Raw genomic sequence first — 27,446 nt, 5'->3', positions numbered from 1 at the left:
GCATCACCAAAATGTCACCACTGGTGCACAGAGGGCTCCTCGCATCCACACTTCACCTTTCATTCAGTTGGCTAGTGACCTGAGGATGCCAAGGACTCCTGAGCAACCAAACAACACGCTTTTCCTCCATCTTAAGTCTGTCTTAAGCTAACTGAAGGTACACAGCTTTAAAGCCCTGCCAGACGTAAGCAAATGATGTGTTCTTGGCTTCTTGTAGTCAGTAATCCCTACAACGCCTCCTTATTATGCCTCCCAAGTATCTGGATATGCAGGAATTAATCTGTCAGCATGGTCATGAGCCAACTCATTGGTATGAACACAAAGTACACAGTGTGAGCTTGGCATCTTGTGTGGCTAGTGAGGTGGTGGGAGAAGAGTTGAGGCAAATACATACGAGAAATCCTTGTTCATTCCAGATCAGATGTGAAAGTGACTAAACTGAATCCATGTTCCTTACATAGTACTTAAAAGAGCATATAGTCTTACTACTTCCTAGTGTGTACATTACAAAGGATAAGTGAATGGTGTGGCAAGGAAGTGGTGTTGAAGACATCTAATTCAATATATTGATGAGAACATACTGTTAGAAATATTTTACAATTAATATTATAGTTGAATCATATTAGATGATGGAACCAAAGTAATTTATTCCTAGAAAAAAATTTATCTCCTTAAGTAATTTAAATAGTTCATTGACCATCTGAAAAATATACACAGCTTTTCCTTATACATAGTGCAAAAATAAATTTTAATTTGATTCCTATCCAAAAGGTCACAGATACTAAATCAGTATTGCTCAAGCAATGAGTTTTTAGTATACATATTACTTTACAAACTAAAAATGCCTTATAGACAGATTTGTATGATTTACTCAAATATTTTAAAGAAGACGAAATAAGCCACTTTCTGTTTTAGAGCCAGAGATGGTATCGATTTGCCCCTAAATCATCAGATGACTCAGAAGCTGAGATGGTTACAGAGACTTTTACTTTCAGGCCAAGGTCCCCAGCACCCAAACCACATTGTCCAAAAAGGCTGGACAGAAATTCTTTCACTCTTTTATTTTGTTTTATTCTTTTTAGAGCAAGGATTCTGTTTCTTTTAATATACAAATTACCTCCTGCAAAGTCTTGTCAATGCTTATGCAAATGCAAAATGTCTGGTCTATTATTTAGATATAAGTAATCTGAATTCATGGTAACACAGTACTCAAAATATAACAATCAAATTTATAAGGGAACACAAAACTGCTATGAGAGGGAACTGTTGCCATATCCTAGAGATATTAGTATGAAATTATTCACAAACAAAAAAAATTATTCTCATCAACTGTGCAGTTTTTTATATACTCGCTTTTATACACACACGCCCTTAAGCAGGACAGATTTTATTTATTTATTATTTATCACTACACTCTAACAATGGAGTGCTAAATTAAAATGCCACCCAGATGGCAAACACATCCTAATGACGTAAGGACTGGCACAGCGCACCTTCTCTCAAGGAGAGTAAGCAGCGTGGCCCTCTGGGAAGGCATCTCCATCCCGTTCAACTGAGAATTTGAAAATGAGTGCACTGGGGTTAGACTGGGAACCTGGCAACCACAGGGCCCAGACAGGTCCTCGCTGCACAAAGACTGCCTGTTCTTTCCATGCTACCTTTTGTTTAGGGCACCTCCACATCTTGAGATTCACACTAAGCCTAGGTACCAAACCTCTGCAAAAGATCAGGTCGAGGCAAGCTCTCCTCTTTTATTCTAGGTCACGGCATGTTACATAGTTATCAGGAGAAAGTGAAGCCTGTTATTAGACGTATTATTGCTATTCTTGCCTGTAAGAAATTCCTTGAATTAAAGAATGACCGGATTCTTCTTTAAAAGTAACAGCTGATTTGCATCAACAAGGCATGGGATTAAAAAAAACACACACACACAAAGAGGAAAATGAAGTTTCAGTACTTTTTTGAAGACTAGATTATAAGTACTGTGAAAAGGATCTTACTATTACATAAATAGTACAGTTAGTGATAAAATTAAACCAAAGGGAAAAACTAGTTGATTTTGCAGCAGTGCAAATCTCAAACATTTCTTACTATTAAAAAAGTGGCTTTCTAGAAATTTCAAGTTCTCAAAATGAACTGTTTTAATGAAACACATGCAAATAATTTCCAAGAAGGAAAGAAGGCATTTAGTGAGAGGTCATTTGCTTTATCTTGCCTATCATAAAGTTGCAAAATCCCTTTATTCTGCAAGTTTGTACTACTGATGGAGAATCTGAAGAATTCCCAAGGATGGAAGAAAACTATGAGTCAAACTGAGCATCATGCTGGATTTTAGAAACAACTGAAACAGGTTAGATTACCAGATATTGTTAATGCAACTGCTCCCTATAACCTCTGATCCAGAGTCAGTGCCTCCTTACCCTTCCCTTGATAAGAGCATGAATTTCTGGTTTAATTTTTCCAATCTTGTTATTCTTAAGTGGTTATAGTTTATGCTCTTATATTGTTAATTATCCAGTGATTGATTTGAATGACCTTTTGCAAGCCAGCTTGCGAGTCTACAGATGTTCCTTCTGCTACATATAGCCGGATTAGTCTCTGTGCCATAAGCTCCTTCGTTTAGTCAATAAATATTTATCGAGTACCAAATACATGCCAGGTACTTCTTCCGGCACTGGAGATAGAGCAGTTATTGAAATACAAAAGCCCTGCCTTTGTGTGGTCAGCATTCTAGGACAACAGAAGGAGGAATGAACTATATTGTGTGTTAGATCATAAGAGCTACAGAGAAAAATAAAGCAGGAAAGGGGGAGACGAGCTCTGGGTTCAGGGAGGTTGCAAACTTTAATCACCTTTATAATATCTGACACTGTAAGACGGGTGGGAGAAAATAAAGAGACTCAGATGATGGAGTCCAGCTCAGTCTTACAACAGAGACCTGTGCTATTCAATTCAGCAGCTACTAGCCACACGTGGTAAATGAGTACTTGAAATGAGGCTATTCTTTACTAAGATGTGTTATGAGAGTAAAATACACAGTTGACTGCAAAGATGACATGAAAAAAATAATGTAAGATATCTCATTAATAATTTTATCAAATACATTTTAAAATGATAGCATTTTGGATATGTTGGTTTAAATAAACTGTAAAAATTAATTTCACCTGTTTCTTTTTACCTCTTTAATTTTTGGCTACTAGAAAATTTTAAGTACGTATACAGTTTTCACACTTCTATACTCAGCACCGTTCCAGACTCACTTTCAAATGCCCATGCATTTTAACTGAGTGCAAAATTAACTCTACAAGCTTGCCAAGAAAAGGGAGGGAAGACGACCCAGGAAAATAAGTAGATAGTTCAATACAGAGAGAGTGTGTTCTAACCCCCAACTTGCTGGCTGGTCTCTAGTCACAGGGCTAGTAACCTCTTTGCTTCAGTTTCCTCAAAAAGGAACAACAGTAACAATAGTACTTACTGTAAAGGATTGTTGTGATGAATGAATGGATACGTGTAAAGTGCTTAGAATAGTTCCCTGCACATAAGCATTTGCTCCTATTAAATAAATACCTATGTATTTGGAAAAAGTGACCCTACGGATCCTAACCCTTGGTTTTTGTGATGTGCCTGAGGTGTTCATGCAAAAAAGCCGTTACTGTGAATCAGACGGTCTTGGAGGCAGGGCAGCCAGTAGAAGGAGCCCGAAGACGGTTGCAGCATCTGACAGACACAGGGGAGGATCTCAGGTCTGGTGGATTTTAGTAACTACAGCAAATCCTGTGCAGGTTACTCACTTTTCTCAAGTCTCAGTTACCTGTTCTGTAAAAGATGTGCTTTGTGCAGTTAAGGAAGAACCAAGCAGGGTTAATAAAAAACCTCTGGGAGGACAGGTGGTCAAAGTTAAGACAAATCCTGAGCAGAATCTGACTCTTCTTGAGATGGCACAAACCGAGGAAATGATTACATGCTCAAGAGATTACTATTTGAAGGCTTAGCAAGCATTTGAGCCCATACACATGCAACTGACAGTCTCATTTTTACACACTTTAAAAGCACCTCCAAGGACATTTGCTAGGTAACCCTGCTAACTTCCTACCAACTGCAACTAAGAAGTAGAACTACATTTCTCAAAAACCTCTCTTCTGTTACCTTGGAACAGTCTTCATCTGAGATTAGCTCTCCCCTCAATCTACTTAAATTATTGTGACTACACTGGTTTTCTCCCCTCTTTTCTATACACGTGTTTAATTTTAATAAAAGTGTTTTTCCTAGAGTGACTGGCCTGTACAGTGGTGCAGGGATATGGATGTTAAATAGGCGCAATAGGAAGGCTTCTGTCTGGTGGAATTGAGGTAGTGGGGAAAGCAGCTCCCCTCTTCCCTCCTTTAATGAGAACAGGGCAACTCTACCTGGTACCTCCCTCCATCCTTCAAGAAGGAATACTGTGCCCCTTCTTATTTCACAGGGGTAGGAGTGCAGTCTTTGTGGGCTGGGGATCAGGACAACTGACTTGAGTCCCAGCTGGGACCTATTTACTCCATGCAGTGGAAAGTCACTAACAACTGTGGTCTTCTTGTGTGTAAATTACATAACAGCCATTTCTACCACAGAAATACTGTGGAGGATACAATGCCAGAAGAGCCTTAGGAAAAGTTTGGTACAGAGCGTGTGCCTGCTGCTATGACAGTGGGCTGTTGTAGAGGGGATGGTATGCTCCTACTTTTTTCTAATTCATTTTTTCTAAAGTGCACTTTAGCGATCATTGTAGGTGTGTTCTTTCCCCTTTTCTCAGCTCTGAGTGTTTTGTTCCTGACACTTTTTGGGGTCAAATGCTGGAAAAGAATTGAAAAAGGCAGAAAAAAGAAAAAAAGAAATAGAGCCCTTAGTGCATGTCCTCAGTTAAAAACAACCCAAGCAAACTTGTCTACAATACTGAATGCAAAATTTGACCAAGATGAGAAACTAGGACAAGAAAGGTGCAGCGCTTGTTTCTTGCTGCATTGTTTCCAATGGGATTAACTGACTAGCCTCGGTGTCTCTCTAAGGTGCTGAGCACCTACTTTGCTTTAGTGGCCCAGGGCTGGGTACTGGGGATACAACTGCGAGCAGGTTCAGTAAGACCCCGCCTGCAAGGGGCTGAACAGGAGATAGAGACAATACACAGATAACGGCACATGTAGTTAAATTAATTACAACTGGGATAAGGGGTGTAAGGAAAAGGTAACAAAGCCTTAAAAAAATCCAGAGACCCAGAGAACTCTTCCCTCAAAATTTCCTGAGTGAGATTTCATAACCGCCACTCATTTTTCTATGATTAACAACTTTCAAAGTTAAGAGCTGTTTACTTTGTATTTCATAGCATGTATGCTTTTTATGCTCATGCTATTTTTCAGGAGTGATAAGGGAAAGATGATCCTCCTTTCTAGTTGTAAGAGCCCTTTAAATATTGGTAAAATCTTCCAAATAAGATTAGTGTCTGCGCTTAAAACTTAATGCATAACATTAATACGGCCTCAAGTTTTTTTTGCTTCGAATTCATATACAAAACATTGCTGAACTTTTAAAGAGATAAATGGACTGTATTTTCCCTACAATGCATTAACAATAGTTCCGATAAAATCAAAGTATGTTCCGTATCTTAAAGTGATCTAATCGGAGCCCTGAGAAGGAGATAGCTATTCATCAATAGCAAAACATCACACCACCACATTAGAACTAACGGCACGCGCATGCACAGACATTAATTACCTGCTTCCTTTTCTGCTGGGCCTAGAACATAAGAAAAGAGAATTTAGGAGAAGAGTAAACTCTGTCCGTTGTGCTCACATACTGTAGAAGGCCATTCAAGCAAAGAAAAGTATCCCGCTTCCTATTTCTAAATTAAATTTGATTTTGTTCTCGGTCTGGGTCTAAGCAAAAACCCAAAGCACTGTATTTTTTTTAAGATATACCAAAGTTGGGGGGGAGGGAGATAATGAAAAGCAAGAAGTTTTTCTCGTCTAATAAACATGCGTTTTGTTTTTTGAAAGAAGACTGCTCAGTAGTCCCACCTAGCTCAAATTCAAGGATCTATTTTCTAGAATATTCTCAGATTAGAGATAAGAGAGGAGTGACCCTAGAAAGGGAAGAAGTGGGAAAGGTCCCTGCTCACAGTCCACAGAGGATTTTCTCTAACACTGACTTGTTTTTATGTGTGATCCAGAGGAATAGTTATACTGTTGTGATCACTGGTGTTAACATGTTTGTTTAGCTAATTAACAAAGGAAGTCCATGACTGTGACAAATAAAAGAAGGTTCTTTGTCGGGATTAAAATGGACTCTGTGATTAGAAAATAAATATACACAGAAACATACTGCACATTTTTTCAGTATACCTAGACAAGGTAATGATCAAGATTATTAACTAAAACAGACATTTAAGAACAAAAGGATAACCATAATTTTTTGGATAGGGTTTGAACTTTTGGGTAAAACAGTATTGTGCTTATGCAATTGGTATACAAATATTTTTTCTCTTGATCAGATTTGAAAGGTTTTGATATGTCTATTTTTATATCAATTCTTTCAACCTGTGTTCACAACACCCAATATTCCCCAAACACGAAAACTGTTTGAATGAGTATTCAAAATGTGAAAACCAATCTGTTTATTTTCCACTTTCTCCAAATGATCTAATATTCATTGCTTTAACACAACATGATATCATAATTAATGATGTCAAACTGGTAACTAAGGAGGTTTCATGTTGTTACTCTCGTGATATAATATTGGTTGCTATAGTGATGGGATGGCTTTTTTGTTAATCACTCAGGAGGTTGGTTATCACATGCTTGTTAGAAAGCTTGTTCAGATTTCGGGAGAAAGGATATAACACAGCCAATTATAATCCATGTTTTCCATTGTCCCAATTTTGATGGAACTATCTTAATATCAATACTTAGTAAATGTACAATTAAGCACAATTTTATATTAAAAGTCACTAAATTTTTTAATAGGCGATTTACTTTTATTTTAGATTAAGTATTTAACGTTGGAAACTTTTTTCCTCCCTAAGTTAATGCTACATGTATAATGACACAAGCCAGTTTTAAGGTAGAGCAAACATTTTGAGGCCTTTCTATTACTTTAAATTACATCAACAAAGGATTGCTGATAAAAGCTGATTTTGTGCCTTTGCCACAAATTTCAATCTACTTCTTTCTAAACATCTCAAATCTCAGCATCTTTAATGAATAAAACTTGAAGAAAGAGAAAAAAATGCACAGCACTCTCTAATCTTTTTGAATGCATCGATATACTGCAAGCAATTAAAAGTTGCAGGGAATTCTATCAGTTTATTTCGGCTCTCGCCATAATCAACAAGTTCCCTCCTTCTCTGAATGACGCTGTAGAACAGAAACTAAAATGATGTAATAATACTACAGTGTTACTGATCAGGAAAGAATACACTGCCCATCGTTTAAATGTTAGGCATACTTAAAATAACGTCAAAAAATACAACCCATGAAAACACCTTTTGGTTTCTTGAAAACTCAAAATAAGAACAAAGGACAACTTAAGCACGAATCCTGGGTCTTTCATTCAAGCAGAGTCCCAGGAGGCATATTAAAGCAATGAATAGGAAAAAGCTCTTCAGTTCCCCAGCTGAGATTTTAATGAGACATTTCCCTTTGCCACAGTGCAGGTTTGTTCTGGAAAGGAAAGGACTTCTCGCAGAAAATTCAGTTAATAGGCATTGTTGGCTCTCACTGCCACTTGGGCAATTGCTCACTGCACTGACCTTCTATTTTGGCGTATTCTGTGAGTCTAGTGTAATTGATCAAGGCAGCTTTCTCCAGACATTTTCTGACCACTTTTTTCACCTCTTCTGCTGGGATGGGAGTGGCAATATCTTTCATCAAAACCTAGAAAGAGAGAGAAAGAAAGAGAGGAGAATGGCAAAAAGTAAATACAAAACAACAACAAATGAAACAAATTATCCTTGATCTGACTATTACCAGGAAGGGGTCCTAGGTAACTTGGGAGGGAAGTAATGAGTTGGCACTTCACTACCTGGAAAGTAATCCTCCAATCTTGGCTCCTCCTGTCTAAAACTCATTTATGCCCATCAAAACCTCCCACAGGCCAAGCCACAATTCAGTGTGGCTGTCACTTTTCCTCCAGGGACCCATGGCACCATTAGAGCAGCTGTTTCAGATCAGGATTACAGTCCTTGGGACAAGTAACAAAGTTTGCTTTGCACATTCTTAATTGAAAAGTTTTAAATATTTTGAGCAACATATATTATGAAACAGTAACAAAAATGCCATGAAAAATAAGCATTACTTTTGAGTTCTATAAAAATCAAGATCTGTATTTCTCATAATTAAGCTTTAATTGTCATGATCTGCTGAAGGGAGTAGAAAACTTGTTTTAGTGAAATGAATGGATTATCAATTATCAAAATACATAGAAACTTCTAAAAAAAAAACTGATCATTTTCTATTGGGTTCCTAAAATGTGTTTTGGATTTTTCCCTTTAGAAGTATTACTATTGGCAAGGGGAAAATATGATCATATCCATAATTCGAAATATAATGTATTTAATCACTTTTAGAATGAGTCACTCAAATTTTCCTTAAAACTTTCTTAGTGACAAAACTGTTCACAATAAATTGATTATACTACTAGTCACACTCTATTTTTCCATATTAATGCATTTTTCTTGATTTGCTTACAAATTATTAAATACATGGTAAAATGTTAATATAGAGGAGACAATTCTTTTGTAAGTGTTCTTACTATTGTATTAATCTTTTACCTTGAGAGAAGTATCGAAAGAACATGAAAACACCCATTCCATGCTTTACTATTTCATTTTCTTTCAATCAATTTTGGCACTGAGGATTTTATAATGTCAAAGTTATTCAATTATTTAGCATTGGTGATTCTTGATAAATATATTTTAATGTTATTAGGCCAAGTTCCTTTTGAAAACAGTAAACTTTATCACTTAAAAATTTCCTCTCTATCAAATTAAATTACCCTTCATATTCTTATACTAAAAATCTTTAACACATTGACATATATTTAGCACTTTAATTACAACTGCACATTAGAGTATTTATAGGCAGAAAACTTCTGCTCATGGTAAAAAATACACAAGCATTAACATGCACTATTATTTTACTACAATTGTTACTAAAATTTAAATTCAAGATGAACTTTGTTCCATATGCAGAACCATGAACTTTACTACTAGGCCTTCCCACAGTGACCAACTTTAAAATAATAGAAATAGCTATTCAAATTAGAATGCATATGTCTGTTACAGAAGTGAATCCAGAGTTGAAATCAGGCAATATTTCATATTGCCTCTAGGAGCTGGAGATTTAATTTGGAGTCGGAGAACTGAATCCTCTTTCCTGGCAAAGTGCAGATAAAATGCTGGAAGGGCCAAAAGGAGGCACAACCTGTTTCATGTGTCCTCATGTTCTCTAAGGCATCCTAAGTACCAAACGTTCACATGCATATTTTCAGTTTTCTAAGATTTCAGAAGTACAGACATGCATATGCAGAATTAACCTTTGCCATCTCTCTCTTAATTCAGCAAGAGACATGATGAGTGACTGTAACTGGAGAAAGGGACACTGTTCATCCTGCCACCTGTCAGGGAAAGGCATGAGGGGACCTCTGCTATTACTGACTCTTTCTGCACTGGGAGGAAGGAGCTCGACCATGGAAACCTGCACACAGAGAGGATGCACTAAGTACAAGGATGGGATGCTGTTCCTAAAAGTAAAGTTCTGTTAAAGGATTTTATCTTATCCATGGTTCCTGAATGAACAGGATGAAATGGATACTTTGAAAAGCCTGGGTTAGATGCAGCTTTAATACTATAAAAATTCTAATAACACAGACAACTACTACAATAATATTTCCATCATATAATGTACAACAATCAAAGATAAGACAGGGACATACAGATAAAACCAGTCTAAAATCCAAAGACTCATGTTAGTCATTAGTTCTAACTCTCATCTCCCAGGTCCTTAAATCACTGAACAATGTCTTTTCTGTTTGCTTTTAATAGAAGTGCTAATAAACAATTTGATATCTAGAATTCATCTGGTAGACAGTGGACAAGAATAAGTCCTTGAAGTCAATAAATCAGGATCAGAATAATCAGATCATGAGCTATAGATGATCCCTAAAAATTCTTTTTAATATGATAAAGAATAGTTGTTCGCATTACTCAACTATTTCCAACTAGCATATGAATAGCTTTATAGAGAGGTGGAAATATTTCCCTTTCAAACCTAGTCTGCCACAAAAATAGGAGAATGTACTTTAACCTCATTTTCACTCAAAAAATAAAGTTCTGTAATTCAGGAATTCATATAAGGTAACACTAAGCAATAAATTCCAAGATTAATTTAGAATTAAAGGAAAGATGTTCATGAATATTAAATGATAAACTATTGTGGGTATGAGAAATATGACAGGCAGAAGTACAATTATGTCAGGGCAGATAATAAAGGACAATTGTGGAGGGTGAAAAATAATCACACATACCTGGGAGAAAAAAAAAAGAATTTCATGAGGGGTTAAAAAGAGGTGGAGAAAGTAGACACTATCCTAAAAATGCCACAAACTCAGTGTGGGATGGCAGTGGAAGGCTGCAGGAAGGCTTTGGGGAGAAAGAAGTGCATATAAGGAGAGTCTGAAGGAGGGAGGTGAGAAACTGATGAAATGTGATGGACTCAGTAGAGAACACACTGAACTGTGGGGAGTAAGAGTGTCCATGTGCCTAGCTCAGTAAGTAGAACAGAGCCATTGCGTAGGCAAATAGTATGTACAAAGTAAGGTTCATACATACCCTTTCAAGTAATGAAAGTGTAGCTTTCAGAGCACCTTCAGGTCGTCCAAAGGGAAAACAGTATCTTTAAAAACAAAACAAGGAACAGAAATCTCAAGCATTTAATACCCAAGACAAGTTTAAAAAAAAATTCCCTCTTCCATTACTCGGCATTATCGGAGAACAGTGAAAAGTGTAAAACATCATCAACCTCTCCAGGGACATTTTGACTGCTGACGCTTACCTACCGCCATGCTTTCAATGTTGAAGCAGTAAGGGTGTACCCTGTGATGAAATGGTCCTAATGTTTTGAGAATTCATGTACAGAAAACATACAGTAACAAGAACCTCCCGGGTTCTGTAAGTAAAGAGATAATTAAAATTCATTCCCTAATTGTTTCTGGGTTAAGTTTTGTTGTGACACAAACTCAGTGATGAAACAGTTTCCCCCATTTTCTCCTGTAGTTACATGCGGTTTAGGATGGAAACACACACCACAGACATAACTTTTAGGACAAGCAAGGCTCCTGCTTCCCCCTCTCCTGACACTTGCCTGTCTCTGCTGGGGTCTAAGTCTCCAATCTCCCCACACAACACACAGAAATCTCCTGAAGCTCTTTTGCCAGCATACTAATGCCTCCTTTGGTTCTTATTTTCATAAGAACTTCTGTCATGTTCTATTCTAGAAAATGTAACCCATTTCTTCAGAGACATTTATCAAAAGTATTTCTAGTCCCATGTATTCTTAATATACCCCAGCAGCTGGAGGGCAGGTTATGTGCGTGTCCTGAATCAGGGTCAGAGGCTGGGAAAGCGAGTGGGCGCCTCAGAAGTTAGCTGCCAGATGGTGGTGACACGTTTACTGCTCTTTATGTGGGGTCCCTCTTCAGGTCACTTTCCACTTAGAGAGTAGAGAATGTCAGGGCCACTTCATCCCACTGGAGTTCCTTGCTTCGTTGAACCAAGTTCAGCAAAGCGCCCTCTCCCCGACCACCGCCGCCTTCCGGAGACCGAGTGCCGTAGGCAGCTGGGCTGTTCTAGGTTGCCACACTGCTCTGACTTAGAAATCTTCAAACTAATAACCTGAAAGGAAGTTTTATCTATTTCCACATCCTCTGCTGCTATTCAGGGACTTGGCAGACATATTTTCTAGGATGTAGTTAATGATGAAATTCCATTTTTTTCACATTGTAATTTGGACAGATTTCCCTAAAAAAGCACATACATTTTAAGTTCGATTTGTTTTACAGGAGCAAGTTGTCAAGAAAAAGATGGAGGTCGCACTAAGCAGTTGTAGAATTTACATTAGGATGAGATTTTAGTTTTCTGAAACTTTGATTAGTCTCAGATAAATGCAAATAAGTGTCATATAAATCTAGTCACTCAAATTTCTCTTCAGAACACTGTGTTTAGCATTTCATTGACTGTTAAAAATTTCCTTTACCTACTCTTTCCTCTATGCATCATCTTACTCTCCCGGACTCCTGCACACAAAAGCCAGAACCAATTTATTTTTGATAGTTTTTCCTGTGCAGTGGTGCCTTTTAGAGCATTAGCAAATTAGCAAAGTAGCTTTAATCGTTTTGTATACCATAAACGTTAATCCACGTTTAAATAAAGCACAAATTGGGTCCTTGCAGTCCCCTCCCCCTGCTTAAATCTTTTCAGTGTATTTGCATAATCCATCCATTGTCTTTCCTATTGTTTATTTCCATTAACCTGTGGGTGACACATTTTATGAATGGAATGTTACTGATCCCTAGATTACATTTAGCATTTCAGGGCTCTGAGGTCCCACTGGGTATGTTCTGAATTAGCATTAGCTGCCCATGATGTGTAAATAATTCAACACATTTACAGAGTACAAGTAATCCTGAATCAATAAAGTACAGAAAATAACTACACAGAAGCTTAATTAATCTTTACAAAGCAAGTTTTAAAAGAAAGGAATCATTTTGTTCTGTTTTTCAGAATAAATATTTTGGGTCTTTACCACTTTGACAGCTCTGTAGTAGCAAAGAAGAGAACACTCAATTATCAAATAAAATTCAACCAAGTTTAATACCTAATCTGAATATACTAAAATCACCCTGTTTCCCCATTAGTAAATTGATCCCACAGATAAACGAGCCTGCATAGACCTGTCCTATAATAAAGCTGCTGCTTTTCTTTACCATTTTCAAGTACAGTATTTATTTTTATAAGTTAAATAATCTAAGAAGAAACTTCTTCTAAAAGGCTCTTTATGAACAGAAGTTCTATCAGTTCCACTCCACTCCCTGCATAATTTCTCTAGGAAAAAAATGCTTAAATTTACAGCTAATGCTTTTGGCATTTAACCATCATGTCTCTAACTTAAATGCTAATATTTTTAACTCTTGATTTTTCAGTTTTAGATATTATCCTAACTTCCCACCATGGAAGAGAAGTACTTAGCCTTAAAAAAAAAAAAAGGTTCAAAGGTGTAAATGACAATACAGTGAACTGAACATATTTAAAGTATACAATTTGGTAAGTTTCAAACATACTTATCATTTGGATTAGTTTGTATTTCCTGTAATTTCATGTAAGAGGAATCATTTAATATATACTTTTTTGGGTCTGATTTCTCTCAGCACATTTTGATATTCATTCATGCTATTGCATATATCAGCAGTTCATTCCTTTTTACTGATCATAAGTATTCTGATATATTGTTTATCCATTTCTTGTTGATGGTCCCCTGGATGTTTACATATTATGGCTATTATGAATAATGATGGTAAGAACATTCACATAAAAGTCTTTTTGTGGACATATGCTTTCATTTCTCTTGGGGCAATCAATACCTAGGGGCAGAATGTCTGAGTCATGTGTTAGGTGGTTAGCTTTTTAAAAACCTGCAAACTATTTTACAAAGTGGATTGTACTACTTTACAATCCTATCAACAGTGTATTCAGAATTCCAGTTCCACATCCATGCCAGCACTTGTTAGTTCAGTACTTATTTTAAAAAATTTTAGCTATAAGTATTACCTAATTGTTGTTTAGTTTATATTTCCCTAAAGAGTAATGATGTTGAGCATCCTTTCATATACTTTTACACCATGATATATCTTTGGTGAAATATCTGTCAAAAATTTTTATTGGGTGAAGTTTTAAGTGTCATTTATATATTCTGGATAGAGGTCTTTTGTGGGCTGTGAACTATTCAAATATTTTCTCAGAATTTAAAAAAATTTTCAGATTTATCTCTTCACTGCCTAAACAATATCTTTGTAAGATCAGAAGTTCTTAATGCTGATGAAGTTCAAGGTAGTATTTTTTCCATTTACGAATCATGATTTTGGTGTTTTACTTATTAAGAATTTTTGCTTAGTTTAAGGCCACAGATTTTCTGTTTTCTAGGTCTATTTGAACTTTTGAATCATGTGTGAGGTTATGGACCTAGGCTAATACTTCCAGCACCATTGGTCAAAAAAGTACACTTTGCAAATTGTGTACATTTGTTGTCAATCAACTGATCATATGTTCGTGACTATTTCTGGACCCTCCACACCATACAACCTTAATTATTGACTTTTGAGCAGACATCCTTGCCTTGTTTTTGATCTTAAGTGGAAAACATTCAGTCTCTCGCCATTAAGTACAATGTAAGTTACAGGTTTTCCATAGGTGCCCTTAACAGGTTGAACATATGACATATGACATACAGTAATAACAATTATTTCAATACTATTGTTTCTAACTCTATTCTCTGGGTAATTCTCACTTTTTGTTGTTTTATTCTCCTCATTAGTTATACTTGACTAGTTCTTCATATACCTAGAAATTTTTGGCTGGATGCTAGACACTCTGATTTTACCTTATTGGTAGCTGAATATATTTGTATTTCTTTAACCATTCTTGAAACATACTTTGGAAGGCAGTTAAATTGTTTGAAAACAGTATTCATTTGAATCTTGATTTTCATCTTCATTAGGAGGCCTATGGCAGTGTTTATTCTGGGATTAATTTTTTCCACCATTGCGGAAAATAAAGTGTTTATTCTGGGGCTAATTTTTCCCACTGTCTGAGTGCCCATGACTTTACACTCTGGGTAGTGGGACCTGTGTTAGCTCTGGGGTTTTCCCTTGTAATCCCTTCATAAAGTTCTTTGCCTGAATTTGAATAGTCTCCTCACACACAGGCAGAGATCAATATTTAGCAGCAGACTCAAGGGGGACCCTTGGCAAATACCAGTAGGTTTCTTCTCTCCTTCTCTTCTTTAGAACTTTGCCCTTGGAACTCCGGCTTCCTTACCCTCCCTGGACTCCCAGTTCGGTCTCCTCAAGCCAAGGTATCCATTGGGATGCACCCAGATTCCTCCTCCATGGGCCACAGCCTGGGAACACTCTCCTAGCAGTAAGCAGGGATAGTTAAAGGGCTCATTCATTCCTTTTCCATCTCTCAGGAATCACTGCTATTGTCTTATGCTTAATGTCTTAAAAAGCATTTTTTCCATGTATTTGGTCCCTTTTTAAAATAGTTTTAGGTAGAAGGGTAAATATCATCCCAGTACTCCTTAGACATAAGTAGCTTTCATTTTTAAGACCACATTCTCTCACCTAAACATAATTTCTGTCCTACCCATCCTTCTAATAGTCACATCATTTTAGGGGGTTAAATTCATTATCTCTATTATATGAATTATGTAAATGTCCTAGATAACCGAGACACAATATTTACTATTATTGCTTTTTATGTGCCACTGTTTTGTTTATAACTAATACTTGTCTTTGTTTTTAATTTCCTCTTTTTATATACTTAATCTAATGTACCTCCAAACTCCAATATAATTAATACAATCTAATACAACTCCAAACTCTGTTACAGGTGGGTAAATCTCCTCTCAACATATTAAAATACCTCAATGCTTTGTCAATTCATCTACCTGAAGCATTGTCTGACCACCCCGGCCAGAACTGGTTGTTCTCTAAACTCAGTTGTCATTTTGGGGTCTCTATTAACTAACACTGTGAAGATTCCTTTCTCTCCCATGTCGATTTCCCATTTCAGGGATCTGAACTCTCCCTCTTTCTTCTTTGTTTTCTCTTTTGTTTTAATGAATTGCATTCTTCAGAAAGGGAATATGGGAAAAGCATCTTTTGAGGTCCTATACATCTGAAAATATTATTCTGCCATTAGCCTTAATCCAGATTTTTGCTGGTATAGAATTCTAGGCTAGAAATAATCTTTTCTCAAAATCACGAAGTTACTGCATGCTGTTTCCTCATCAAAAGGAAAGCTGCAGAAGAATCTGTTATTTTGTTCACTTCCTGATACACAGTAAATACTCAATAAATATTTGTAGAATAAATCCATGTTGAGAAGCCATTCTGATTCTCGATAATTTCTATTTTAGGATTTTCTCTTTTATTCCCCAAATTCTGAAAATTCATGAAAATGTATCCTAAAAAGTATATTTTAATTAATTGCACTGGGAACTCAATGGGCTCTTTCAATCTGAATTCTGGAAATTTTTTTGAATAATTTTATTGATAATTTCCTACTTTCAGCCTTAACTATTTCTGGAATTCCTACTATTTACGATGACAAAACTCCTAAGCAGACGCTTAATTTTTCTTATTTTTGTACTCCTATTTACCTCCCTTTACCTCTTGCTTTCTGAAAGGCGTCATTCACTAACTCAGTCTTTCAATAACATGTTTGTATTCATGTGCCATTTGCATACAATTTTAAAGAGCTCTTATTTGTTCCTTGAAGTGGTTTATTTTCCCTCTTTTTTTTTTTTACAAAGTCGTGTTTTTATTTTATAGATGCTCTGTCTTCCCAGGCCTCTCTAAACATATTAGTAATAGATTCCCAAAACCCCCTCCCACTTTCTTCTTTCCATGAAATCTTTGTTTTTTTTCCACGTTGTTTTTTGTGTTTACTTCTGTTCGGGCTCTCTGTTCCATTGTGAACGACTTCCTCAAATGTCTGATGACCTGGGCTGTCTGATCATTTCAAAAATGTGGTATGAAAAACCTGAATGGAAGCTGTGTGCACCTAGGTGGGTGAGTGTAGACTGGGGTCTCTCCCGAAGGGGAATCCGGCAGGGCCGTTTCACTGGAGTCCTCAGTGTGAGGTCTTTTCTCCTGGGCTAGTCAGAGTCCTCAGGCAAGACACGTATAATATGCCCGCAAGGTAGAAGCCTGCCTGCCAGCATTTCACGGGTCACCTGTGTGAGCTGGAAGGAGAAGGCTGTGATCCGCAGAGTTAAGACTACATGTCACGCCCTCCCTGTTTCCACCGACACCCTTATCTCCAGTTGTGCCTGATGTTACTTCCCTCCTCCACTGCGGTCCAGGCACCCTCTAATTTTACCCTCTCTAGGGAATAAATCTGCAGTGCTGTGCCAGGAGAGGGGAGGGGCGGCAGCCTGGCAGCTGAGTTGGAAAACAGATCTGGGGATCTAAGTGTGTCTTAAGCAGATTTACAAAAATCATCTTTTCCTCTTAATTTACAGGAGGACTTGATCCTGACAATTTTAAGCATTTTGGTGATCGTAAGTCATAAATCAGATTGCTTCTCTGTTTTCCCCACTTCCAGTTTATGATTCAGGTTCTCCTGGTTGGCTAAATTAGATACCATTCATTTATCCATGTTTTCCTCTCTTACTCTTGTCCTTGTGAATTTGTTTCCTGTTGTTTTAGTTAGATTCTGTGAGGAAGCTGAGCCCCAGAAGTTCCTCATTTTGTTTAGTTTGCCTTAATATTTTATCTGTGCCTTTGAAGTCCATTTCTGAAATACGGGTGGGCCCAAAGAAGCTGTGTCTCTATATACAAGTTATTAACAGTTACTTTAGCATGAGTTCATAAGGAACTTATATTCTTTCTAAATTTTAACATTAGTGGCTGAGGAAGATAATTTGGTAGAATCCCTGTGAAAATCCTCATGGACAACTTAAAATAAATGCCTGAAATTTCTTCTCTTTTATTTTAATCCAATTTCCTCTTATCCAGTCCAGAAAAAAACAAAACTGGTAAAATTTATACAAACTTTACAAACATCAAAAGGGAATATAAAAGCCCAAAATATCTAGACCAATTAATGTCAGTTGCCTCAGTGCATCAAAGAAACGTAAGTTAAAAAGGATTGTAGAGTACATCTTTAAAGAAGCTTTGAGGATATGCATCTAAGAGACACAGAGCAACAAAACTCAGGGAGAGAGAAAATTCCTAAGAGAAGTGAAGTGGACAGCTGCTGTGCCTGCCTCGCACGTGATGTGCAGGGGCTGGGTGGCTGTGTGCGGCTTGGACTCCCGGCGCAGTGTGGCTCTGATGAGGCTCACTCACTGCGATCCCACTGCTGGTCAGTGACTGAGGCATTTAGTGCATGGGTTTCCCTGGCAACTGTGTTTGGTTCAGGACTAGGCCCATGATTTATTTAGAGCTAGTGAGATATGAGAGGTAGTTTACTAGGATCTTCTAAGGGAACTTTTCATGATCCTAAGAAAGAACCACAGAAAGAGTCAGCCTCTATTCCTTCCTTTGAACATTGGCATGTATGGATATGAGGCCAAGATTCTGTAGTCTTGCTACCATTTTGGGATACAGCCATCCCATGAAGGACAGCCAGGTGAAAATCACAAAGCAATGGAGCTCTTGCTACTGAATTAAGCCTGTCTTGAAGTTCAACCCATCTGAGACCTGCAGGTGAATGAGTATGTACATACCTTTATTGATTGTTAAACCACTTTTGGGTAGGACTTCTTACTTGTAGTTCAAAGCATTGATACAAATAACCACAGAGACTTTATACAGTTGACCCTTGGACAACACAGGTTTGAACTGCGTGGGTCCACTTACACGTGTACTGTTTTCAACAAACATATTGGAAAAATTTTTGAAGATTTATGATAACTTAGAAAATATTTCTCTAGTTTATTGTGAGAAGAATATACCAAGTAAAACATATACAGAATATATGTTAACTGCTCATTGTTATCAGTAAGGCTTCTGGTCAATAGTAGGCCATTCGGTTAAATTTGGGGGGAGTCAAAAGTTATATACAGATATTTCAACTGCATGGGGGGTTGGCATCCCTAACTCCTGCATTGTTCAAAGGTCAACAGTAGTTACAGATATAGATACTCAATTGAATGATAATCTAAGTCTCAATAATATCAAAAAAGGGGGAAATTATATTGATTTTCGCTGAAAGACACATACAATAAATCTAAGGGTCTCTATATAACCTAAGAAACAACTCTCATAATAGCAGCAAATGCAGAAACATTCTTTGCAAATGTAAAAGCCTTCTTCATGACTCCATTATTTTGTAGGCTAAAAAAACAAAAAATCAGAGAATTCCATCTTAACTCCATAAGTTGAATTCTGCTATGCTATCTAGAAAAGTGTTTCCTAATGTTATTCTGTTGGCCTTTTGGGCAGAACAAGTCTCCGATGTGAGACTATCCAATGCACTATGTATCTAAACCCAACACTGAATGACTATCCCCATGCCTGATCACTGTGAAGAGGAAAATTCTCCCTCATTCACTTACTTACCTTAAGGTGGTGGTACCCGCCTCAGTTGAAATCACTAGTGTAGGGGACAGATATACAGTACGTCTTCTGAGAATTTCTTCCTTCAATATCATTTTACAATCACAGAGTCTAAGCTTTTCATATTACAGATAAGGAAACTGAGGCTCAGAATAGCCACCCAGCATTCAAATGGTTAAAAAAGTTTTTCAAACTATTAAATGAGACTATTATCTGAGTTTATTTTTTCAATAAGTTCATATGAAATAATTCCAAGTCACCTACCTACATGACAGGCATGCTATAAGACACAAAACACTGAAATGGCAACATTTTATAGGATCTAATGATAAGAATGATAGAAAAAGGAAATATATTGGCATATTTCTGTTTTTAACTATTAGGTTCCAGTAAGCTAACTATAATTAGGGGAAAAGAACTATTATCAAGATATTTATCTTTTACTCTGAAAATGTTTCTTATTATCAATGGTTAATTTTTTTGAGCAAGGAATGTGCCAAGCACTGTGGCCCTTGTTCTCACCGAATGTAAACACTATAAGGATAGCTAATGACTTCAAGAAATATGTGCTAAGTGACTAGTAAGAGTATGGACAATAAATCTCCTCTACTCTGTACTGGGATAACTGAGAGAGGCTTTTTTGTGAAGGTGGGACTACAGAGTCCCCTTGCCTGGCAGTACAGAGAGGGTGGGGAACAGTCACCAGAGCTGGGGTGAAGGGCCTGTGCAAAGATGAGAAAGGCACAAGGCAAGCGAGAGGTGCAGGGTGGGGACAGTGTAGGGGAAAGGTATGAGCACTGGGAGTTGGATGGCAGGCGGAGCAGCAGACCACAGGTTGAGGAATGTGGATCATACCTTGCAGGTAATGTAGGGGAAGGTACTGATATTTTTTGAGTTGTAGCAGAAAGACATAATAAACATTTGTAAGGATTGGAGGGTTCAGCACTCAAGAAAGGAAATACTTGTATTATAGTATTGCAATACATATGTGTATATATATATAATGTGTGTGTGTGTGTGTGTGTGTAGTATTACACAATAATATATATTACAGTATTATAAAATGAATGTGTACCTGAAATGGCTTATCTGATTTTCTAAAAGGGAAGAGAGTCTTTCTTTTATCTCCTCAAATCTCTCTTTTTCTTCCATTGAAACAGTTCCAATTCCATCAGGCCTGGAAAAAAAAATCAGAATCAGTAATCTGTACTGATAGAATGTTTACTTTTACATTTTCTTTCTCTTTCTCTTATACATATATGTGTTTCTCTGAAACATCCAAATAAATTAAGAAAAATGCATACTGGTCCAAAGTAAATATCTTACTTCTGTCTATGGTAGAAATTTATGGGAGATATTTGTAGCCATTTGCTTTATTTTTTGACCTACAATGAATGGAATGGAACTATTCTCTTTTATACAGCCTTCAAGGTAAAGGATTACAATAAATATTTTCCAGATCTACAGAAAACAATGACTAGTCCTTGAGAATGGCAGTGAAAAGTGTTTTATAGTAGTACCAAACATTTGACCAATTAAATAAATATCCCCTGAATGGAAATATCATAAAAAAATATACCGAGCAAGCTAAAATGTCTTAACTGCTTCTCTTCCAAGTAAAAATTAGTCATATTTGAAGTTGGAGATTTAATTTTAATTGTTGTAAGAAACACAGAATTTTGGATACATATAGTGGTTTACTGCTTTTAAAAAAAATATGGTATATACAAACTAACTATTTGAATAAAAACATATAGAGAAGACTAGCTATGTTTCATGATTTCTGTGCTCAACCAAATATCTCTATGGAATCAAGGCATGTTTGCCGAAGGATTTTTAAAAGTAGCTATGAAGACTGCATATGTCATCTATTGAAAATATGTCTAAAGAGTAAGGATTTAGAATTTATTCTGTATCAATTTAAGTAGCTGTTTATATAGCAATCACTTAAATTTTGAATATAGGAATTTTAATTGGTAACACAGAAAAAGATGTATTCATCTCATATTCATTTCAAAATGTTAACATCTTCTATATTTGGTAATTAACACCAATCATTTGCTTCCCCTATTAGCTTATTTTTCTAAAGATTGTATTTTAATTCCCAAAGGCATATATTTATCATTCCAACTAATTTTTAATGTTTACATATAAAGTGGGTAGAAATGAGGATTATGAAAAACAAAGAAAAATGAATGTTTAAAATAACTTTCCCAACAAGATTTTTGTTTGCTGCCCCTACTGATTTTACATATCTGCATATGCATATGAATGTGTACATATATTTTGATGCTTGTAAACTTGTCAGTTAGGATAAAAGAAATTAATTTTAAAGTTATACCTGAATCATACGGACATAAAGACCTTTTATTATGTCAAAGCAGTAAGTCTGAGAATTTTTCCCCTATATGTAGTAAATACTTTGTTATCTCATAAACTCACATGTTGCTGGATTTATGCTTTGAAAATATTATTTACAATTACATTTCATTACTAAATAGGGAAACATTGACTATTTAATTCCTAGTCAGAATAACATGGCATCACATTTATTCCATCAGAAGGCATTTTAAATGTTAACTGCAGAAAAACTAATGGCAAAATACTGGTATTTCAAACATTTTTAGGAAAGGTAAAAGAAAGTCTGATCTATAAATTAAAAAGCAATGAACTATAAGCTGACCCCAATATTTTATAATAATTTGATAATAGATTTTTTTTACATATCACTTCAGAGTCACAAAACCTGGATATAGCCAAAGAAAGAATAAATATTGACAATAATCACAAAGGTTCAACTGCAGAGTTCTACATAAATCACAAATTTGAGCATTCAGGAAAAAACTGTAACTGATTGTAACACAGACAGCACAAAAACTAGTACCAAATAGTTGTCGGTGGCTTTTTCATTAAATACCCCTATGCAAATCTGATGAAAAGTAGCAAAGAGCTTCTCTTTTTTGTTCTGATGATGGACATGGTCCTTTGGGACTTTGCTTTTTGAGAGATGCCACATGGTTGTAACTGAATGAATTTTACCATTTGCTTCGACTGTCAACTCGTCATGTTAAATGTCCCTGGGGCACGTTGCCTACCTGTCTGGATGGAGCCAGGGGTTCAGTTGAGAAAGGTAAGTCAGGGGAAGTTCACCAGATAAAGGCAGACACAGAGAAGGGCCATGGTTTTACTGAGTTAATTATTTAATTAGGCACACATGTGACAGGTTAAATACAACAGTTAATATTTTGGGCTTGCCCTTATTCTAGATACTGTACTAGATATGTACTGTACTAGATATGGGTTTATAAAGTGGCTTTCCTATCTAATGACTGAAAATAAATGGGAACTTTGTTGAAATAAAATCTAAAAGTTAACAGCTCCTTTTGAAAATTCTTCCCAACGAAGGCAAATACCTCCTGTGTCACCAAGGGCCATGACCATGCTTGTCACGGTCGTTATTAAAACACAGGAATTATCAACAGCAAAATTCTAAACATGTGCCTGCACTGTGCTATTTTTATGCATAGCAACATACGTGTTCAGAGCAATCCTTTCTCTGGGCTCAGAGAGGTTAGGAGACTTTCCCAAGGTCATACAACTGGTCAGTGCAGAGCCTGTACTTGAACCTAGGTGTCTTACCTTCCAAAGCCAAGGTTCTTGGTGCCCATGCCTTATTCTCTTTCCCCTACATTTTCACAGAAAATAATACATTTAAAAAAAGCCCTATGTAAAAATGCATGCTGTATGTGAGAAGCAGTAATGGTGGAACTATTTTAGATATGCTTACTTCATTCAGACATTTTCTGTATTACTTATACAGGGTGGAGGGTTTAAGTATCAATAGAATTTAAAATGCCTACACTGGATCAGTGATTCAATTAAAAAAAGACCACAACAAAGTCCTAAAATTTGCTCCTTCATACATTACAATATTTGTATGTACTTGCAGAAGCGTTTCAAGAAGCAAACCAGTTATACTTTATGAACATCTATCTAGTAAACTCTGGGTAATAGAGATTTGAAACAGTATCTTTAAAAGCTCAGATACCTTCAAAACAGACCCAGAACTTGACCCTCACCATGTCTGCTGCTGCTGCTTTGGCTCCAACCATTGTCAGCTCTCCCCCGACTATGGCTGCGGCATCTTTGGACTCCCTTCTCTCCTCTAGTCTTGGCAATACACCACTGTGAGCCCTTCTCATGCATGCGTCGTATCCCTCAATGCAAAGGCCAAAGCCCTGACTCTGGTCTACAAAGACTTGTATGAATCCTCTTCCCCATGCTCACACTCTCATCTCCTCTATCTCCCTATGGCAAGTCACTCCACTCCAGCCATGTTGGCCTCCTCGCTGGTCCCAAACAAGGGAAGCATGCTCTGCCTCTGGGCCTTTGCATGTGCTGCCTGTATTGCTTAGTTGCTCTTCCCCTGTTCACACATATAGCTTTCTCACCCACTTTCATCTCTACTGGCATGACTCAGGATTAATGAGTTTATCTCTAACCAGAAGATGTAAAGGTGCCATCTCCCATCCCCACAGGCATCTTCCTTAACATGCGTTATTGCTTTATTACTGTATGTACTGCCATCATCCAACATATGATACACCTATTTGTTTATTGTCTTGCCTCCTTTGTGCTGTACCCCCTAGTGCCTAGAACAGTAGTTGGCATATTGTTGATGTTCAATACATAAATTCTAAGAAATGAGTAAGTGATCTATAGGATATAAAAATATCAGCTACACAGATTATAAGAATTTATGAATTAGTAATATCAAATAATTATTGCTTTGTAGTATTAATATAACAAATTATTTGGATTTTTTAATCATATAACAGTAGGTAAAAAAAGGAATTGTTTTGAAGAGCAAACAGAAATGGGAATTATAGTTAAGTATTCTGGGTAAAAAGATCTCCAACAAAAGCTAGCATATATTTATAAGAGCAGAAAATTTTTAGTGTTTGTCTGCCATTTTAATTATTAGTAAAATGATTCACTTTATACCTTAAGGGTAAAATGTTTTCTTCCTGAGATAAAAAAAATAATGCCTTTTTGATATTGATGAAAAGACAATGTTAAAATGTGATTATTTAAACTTGTGGTTATAGAAAATTCAATTTCTAGTTTAAATGCTAATTGGGGCTTAACTCAATGACTGATAATTAAATATTAAAGTGGTTCCAATGAGAAGGAAGGCTATTCTCATGTGTCAAGATTTAATATTTTCATTTTTGTCCTGGGACTTGTAGTTATTGAAGTTACATGATTTAATTAAAAAAAGAGTGTTCTATGAAAGAAGTTTAAGATATGAACAAATTATAAAACAGTTTAATAGTAGATGTACTTCCTTTAATTATAGATATAGTCAAACAAGTTATGACATAGAACATCCTTCTGGTATTACATAATAAGCAATTGAACACCAAATGCAGTTGTATGTGTGTTAATCATACTTGAAAGATTCTTAAGACAGATTTGTACAATAGAACCTTCTGCCACTGATGCTTTAATAGTCTGATCTTACATCTGCCTATGGTCACATTCTGTTCTCAGAGAAACTATCACATACGTGCGTACACACACGTAACACAATCTTTTTTGAAAAGAAGATTCATCCAAAAAATAGTTCCTATACATATTAAGGCCTATACAAATTAAATTCATTAAATTCTTCCATGAACAATGGGATTTTATAATTTGCACTATTAATCAATCTGGCAGATGAGGCATTTTAAAACAAACAGAATCCTTTATGTATGTTGGATATCTTGTCACAATTACCAATTCCTTCTATAATGAGTGTAACGTAAACTCTAAACTGAGGAAGATCTTTTAAAAAACAACTCAGGAACAAGAGGAATAAACAGGGTTGTAATCCATTTTCTATCATCTCTGATGGCTTCTAGGGTGTTCAGATAAGAAATTAGTTTCTATGAAAGTAAAGAATAATTACCCTATATTGCAAGAAAGATCTAAGAGGAAAGGGGTATAAAACAGGGTTGCAGAATCAGACATTTGAACAGAAGAACAAGGATTAGAGAGGGAATCTGCTTAATATCTGGATGTGGACGAACTTGGTAGCTTACTTCCCTTGAGCAGTCCACAATTCACACATTTTATTCCAGTCCTTTTTTCCAGTATATGACAACACTTCAGAGGCCCATAAAACTAATAAAAACTAATTCAGGCATGTTTAAGATCCATTTCATCTGGGTAAATCTGAGTGAAGATGCCCTACTGACTGTCAGCATCTTTTAAGGAACAATGATCCTGTGACACAATCCAGCAAAAAGGGTTAAACAGCCCAACTAGTTTATGAGCAATACAAATTATGTGAACTTGCTGGGAGTTCATAGTATAACCAAGACATATTAAGCAATCTGAGAAGCCAGATATTAATCTGGGGGGGGACAGCATGTCCCCAAATTATGTAGTCATGTGACCTCCCCTTAATTCCCACTAAAAAAGCATCACTTAGTGCTGGTGAGCATTTTTTCTATTACTTAATAAAAAAGATAACATCTTCTAAGGTCATTTTCCAAATCACTTGTATCAGTTGGGCAGCTTCTAGTTACTTTGACGGATAAATGGGTCCTTGGTTTTATAATCTCTGGGAATCTGCACATCGCGTGGAACAGAGCACTCAGGGAGGTTGAATACATACACCAGAAGTCTGGTAAACTGATGAGCTGGATTTCTGTCACCTTCCCCATCAACCCCCTCCGTTATCAACTCATCAGGTGGGTTTGTTTGTCCTGGCAGTTTGGTGGTTTGGGGGTAAGAGATACTTTGCAAGCATTGAGAGGGCAGAGGACAAAGTTTATGGTGCTTCTGAGTTTCCTATAGGCTTCTTGTCACCTGCCCTCTCCTGCGTGCGATGCCTGACATCTTAGTTTCCTCCAGAGAGCGTGAGAAGGGGAGGGACACCCAGAGGGTGGTATTTCCGAATTGTCAACTCTGCCTGCGGCACAGCAGGTAAAAGTCACTTTGCACTTTGTGTATTTCCCACCAATATCCATTTGTGAACAGAATGAGAAGGAGGGGAAGACACAGCACACATGAGAGAAAGAAATGACAGAAGATAAGGGAGAAAACAATAATCTCTTATTTTTGTTCCCTAACCAGTAACACCTCCTATTGTTTCAAGCAAAATGATATATCGTTTGGATAGCCATATATTAGACAACCAGTATACTTTTATTTCCCCTGAAAATTTCAGAAGAAGAAATGAATTCTACCCCAATGCACTTGTTGAGATAGAAGAAATAGAAAATATTTTGAAAACGAAAATTTTAAATTATAGTCTTTTTTGAAACACTTCTCCATCCTGATCTTTTCCTTATTTGAATTCCCACTACAGTCTATTTTCTATGGAGGTTTTTAAAAAGAGTAGACACTTCTATAAAAAAGCAATAACCTGGCTCTATGAAGATATGCCTACTGATGGGAGTGATGGTCGGACAGATCAAGGACAGTCACCAAAATGTTTGGTAACTTGCCTCTCCTGGAGCCAAATGAAAATCAGTGCTGCACACAACTTAGAATTCAAGAGAAATAACATATCATGAGGATTTTAAAACAAAGTGAATTAAGGTAGGTAATGTTCTCTGATAAAAATCATCACCTTTTCCCATACCTAGTATTATTTTTTAAATCTATTTTTTTAAATTAAAAGATTATATACACATGATAATTTGGGAGAAGGAATTAAGAAAAACACAGACAAAAATTTAAATTTCCTTAAATGTCCCAATCAGAAATAATGCATGGGTAGTATCATTTGTAGATATAATTCCAGTCTTCTTTTTATATATCTACAGATATATTAAACATTCTGATTTATTTATTTTTTTTTAGATAAGTATTTTTTATTGAAGGGTAGTTGACACACAGTATTACATTAGTTTCAGGTGTACAACACAGTGATTCAACATTTATATACATGATAATTCTAGGTACCAGCTATAACCATACCAAGTTGTTACAGTATTTTGACTATATTCCTTATCCTATACATTACATCCCGGTTACTTATTTATTTTACAATTGGAAGTGTGTACTTTTTTTTTTTTTTTGTGAGG

General features: G+C 36.4%; 1 protein-coding gene across 14 annotated transcripts in view; it reads right to left on the bottom strand.

Annotated features, from left to right (window-relative positions):
• The window catches only part of CADPS2 (calcium dependent secretion activator 2), a 519,662-nt gene that overhangs the window by 103,028 nt on the left and 389,188 nt on the right, over positions 1 to 27,446 (bottom strand). For 10 of the 14 annotated variants that reach the window (XM_073238523.1, XM_073238521.1, XM_073238513.1 and 7 more), the window contains 4 exons: positions 20,441 to 20,542; positions 10,856 to 10,919; positions 7,778 to 7,901; positions 5,746 to 5,766 (listed from right to left, as the gene is read on the bottom strand). In XM_073238523.1, coding sequence (XP_073094624.1) covers positions 5,746 to 5,766; positions 7,778 to 7,901; positions 10,856 to 10,919; positions 20,441 to 20,542 — 311 coding nt within the window. The remainder of the gene's footprint in view (positions 1 to 5,745; positions 5,767 to 7,777; positions 7,902 to 10,855; positions 10,920 to 20,440; positions 20,543 to 27,446) is intronic. The other 4 variants (XM_073238512.1, XM_073238524.1, XM_073238519.1 and 1 more) reach the window with 1 other exon arrangement.

This window comes from Manis javanica, chromosome 6, assembly GCF_040802235.1.
Source record: "Manis javanica isolate MJ-LG chromosome 6, MJ_LKY, whole genome shotgun sequence".
NCBI lineage: Eukaryota > Metazoa > Chordata > Mammalia > Pholidota > Manidae > Manis > Manis javanica.
The sequence above is the reverse complement of the archived record's forward strand: the minus strand, read 5'-3'. Positions and strand labels throughout refer to the sequence as shown.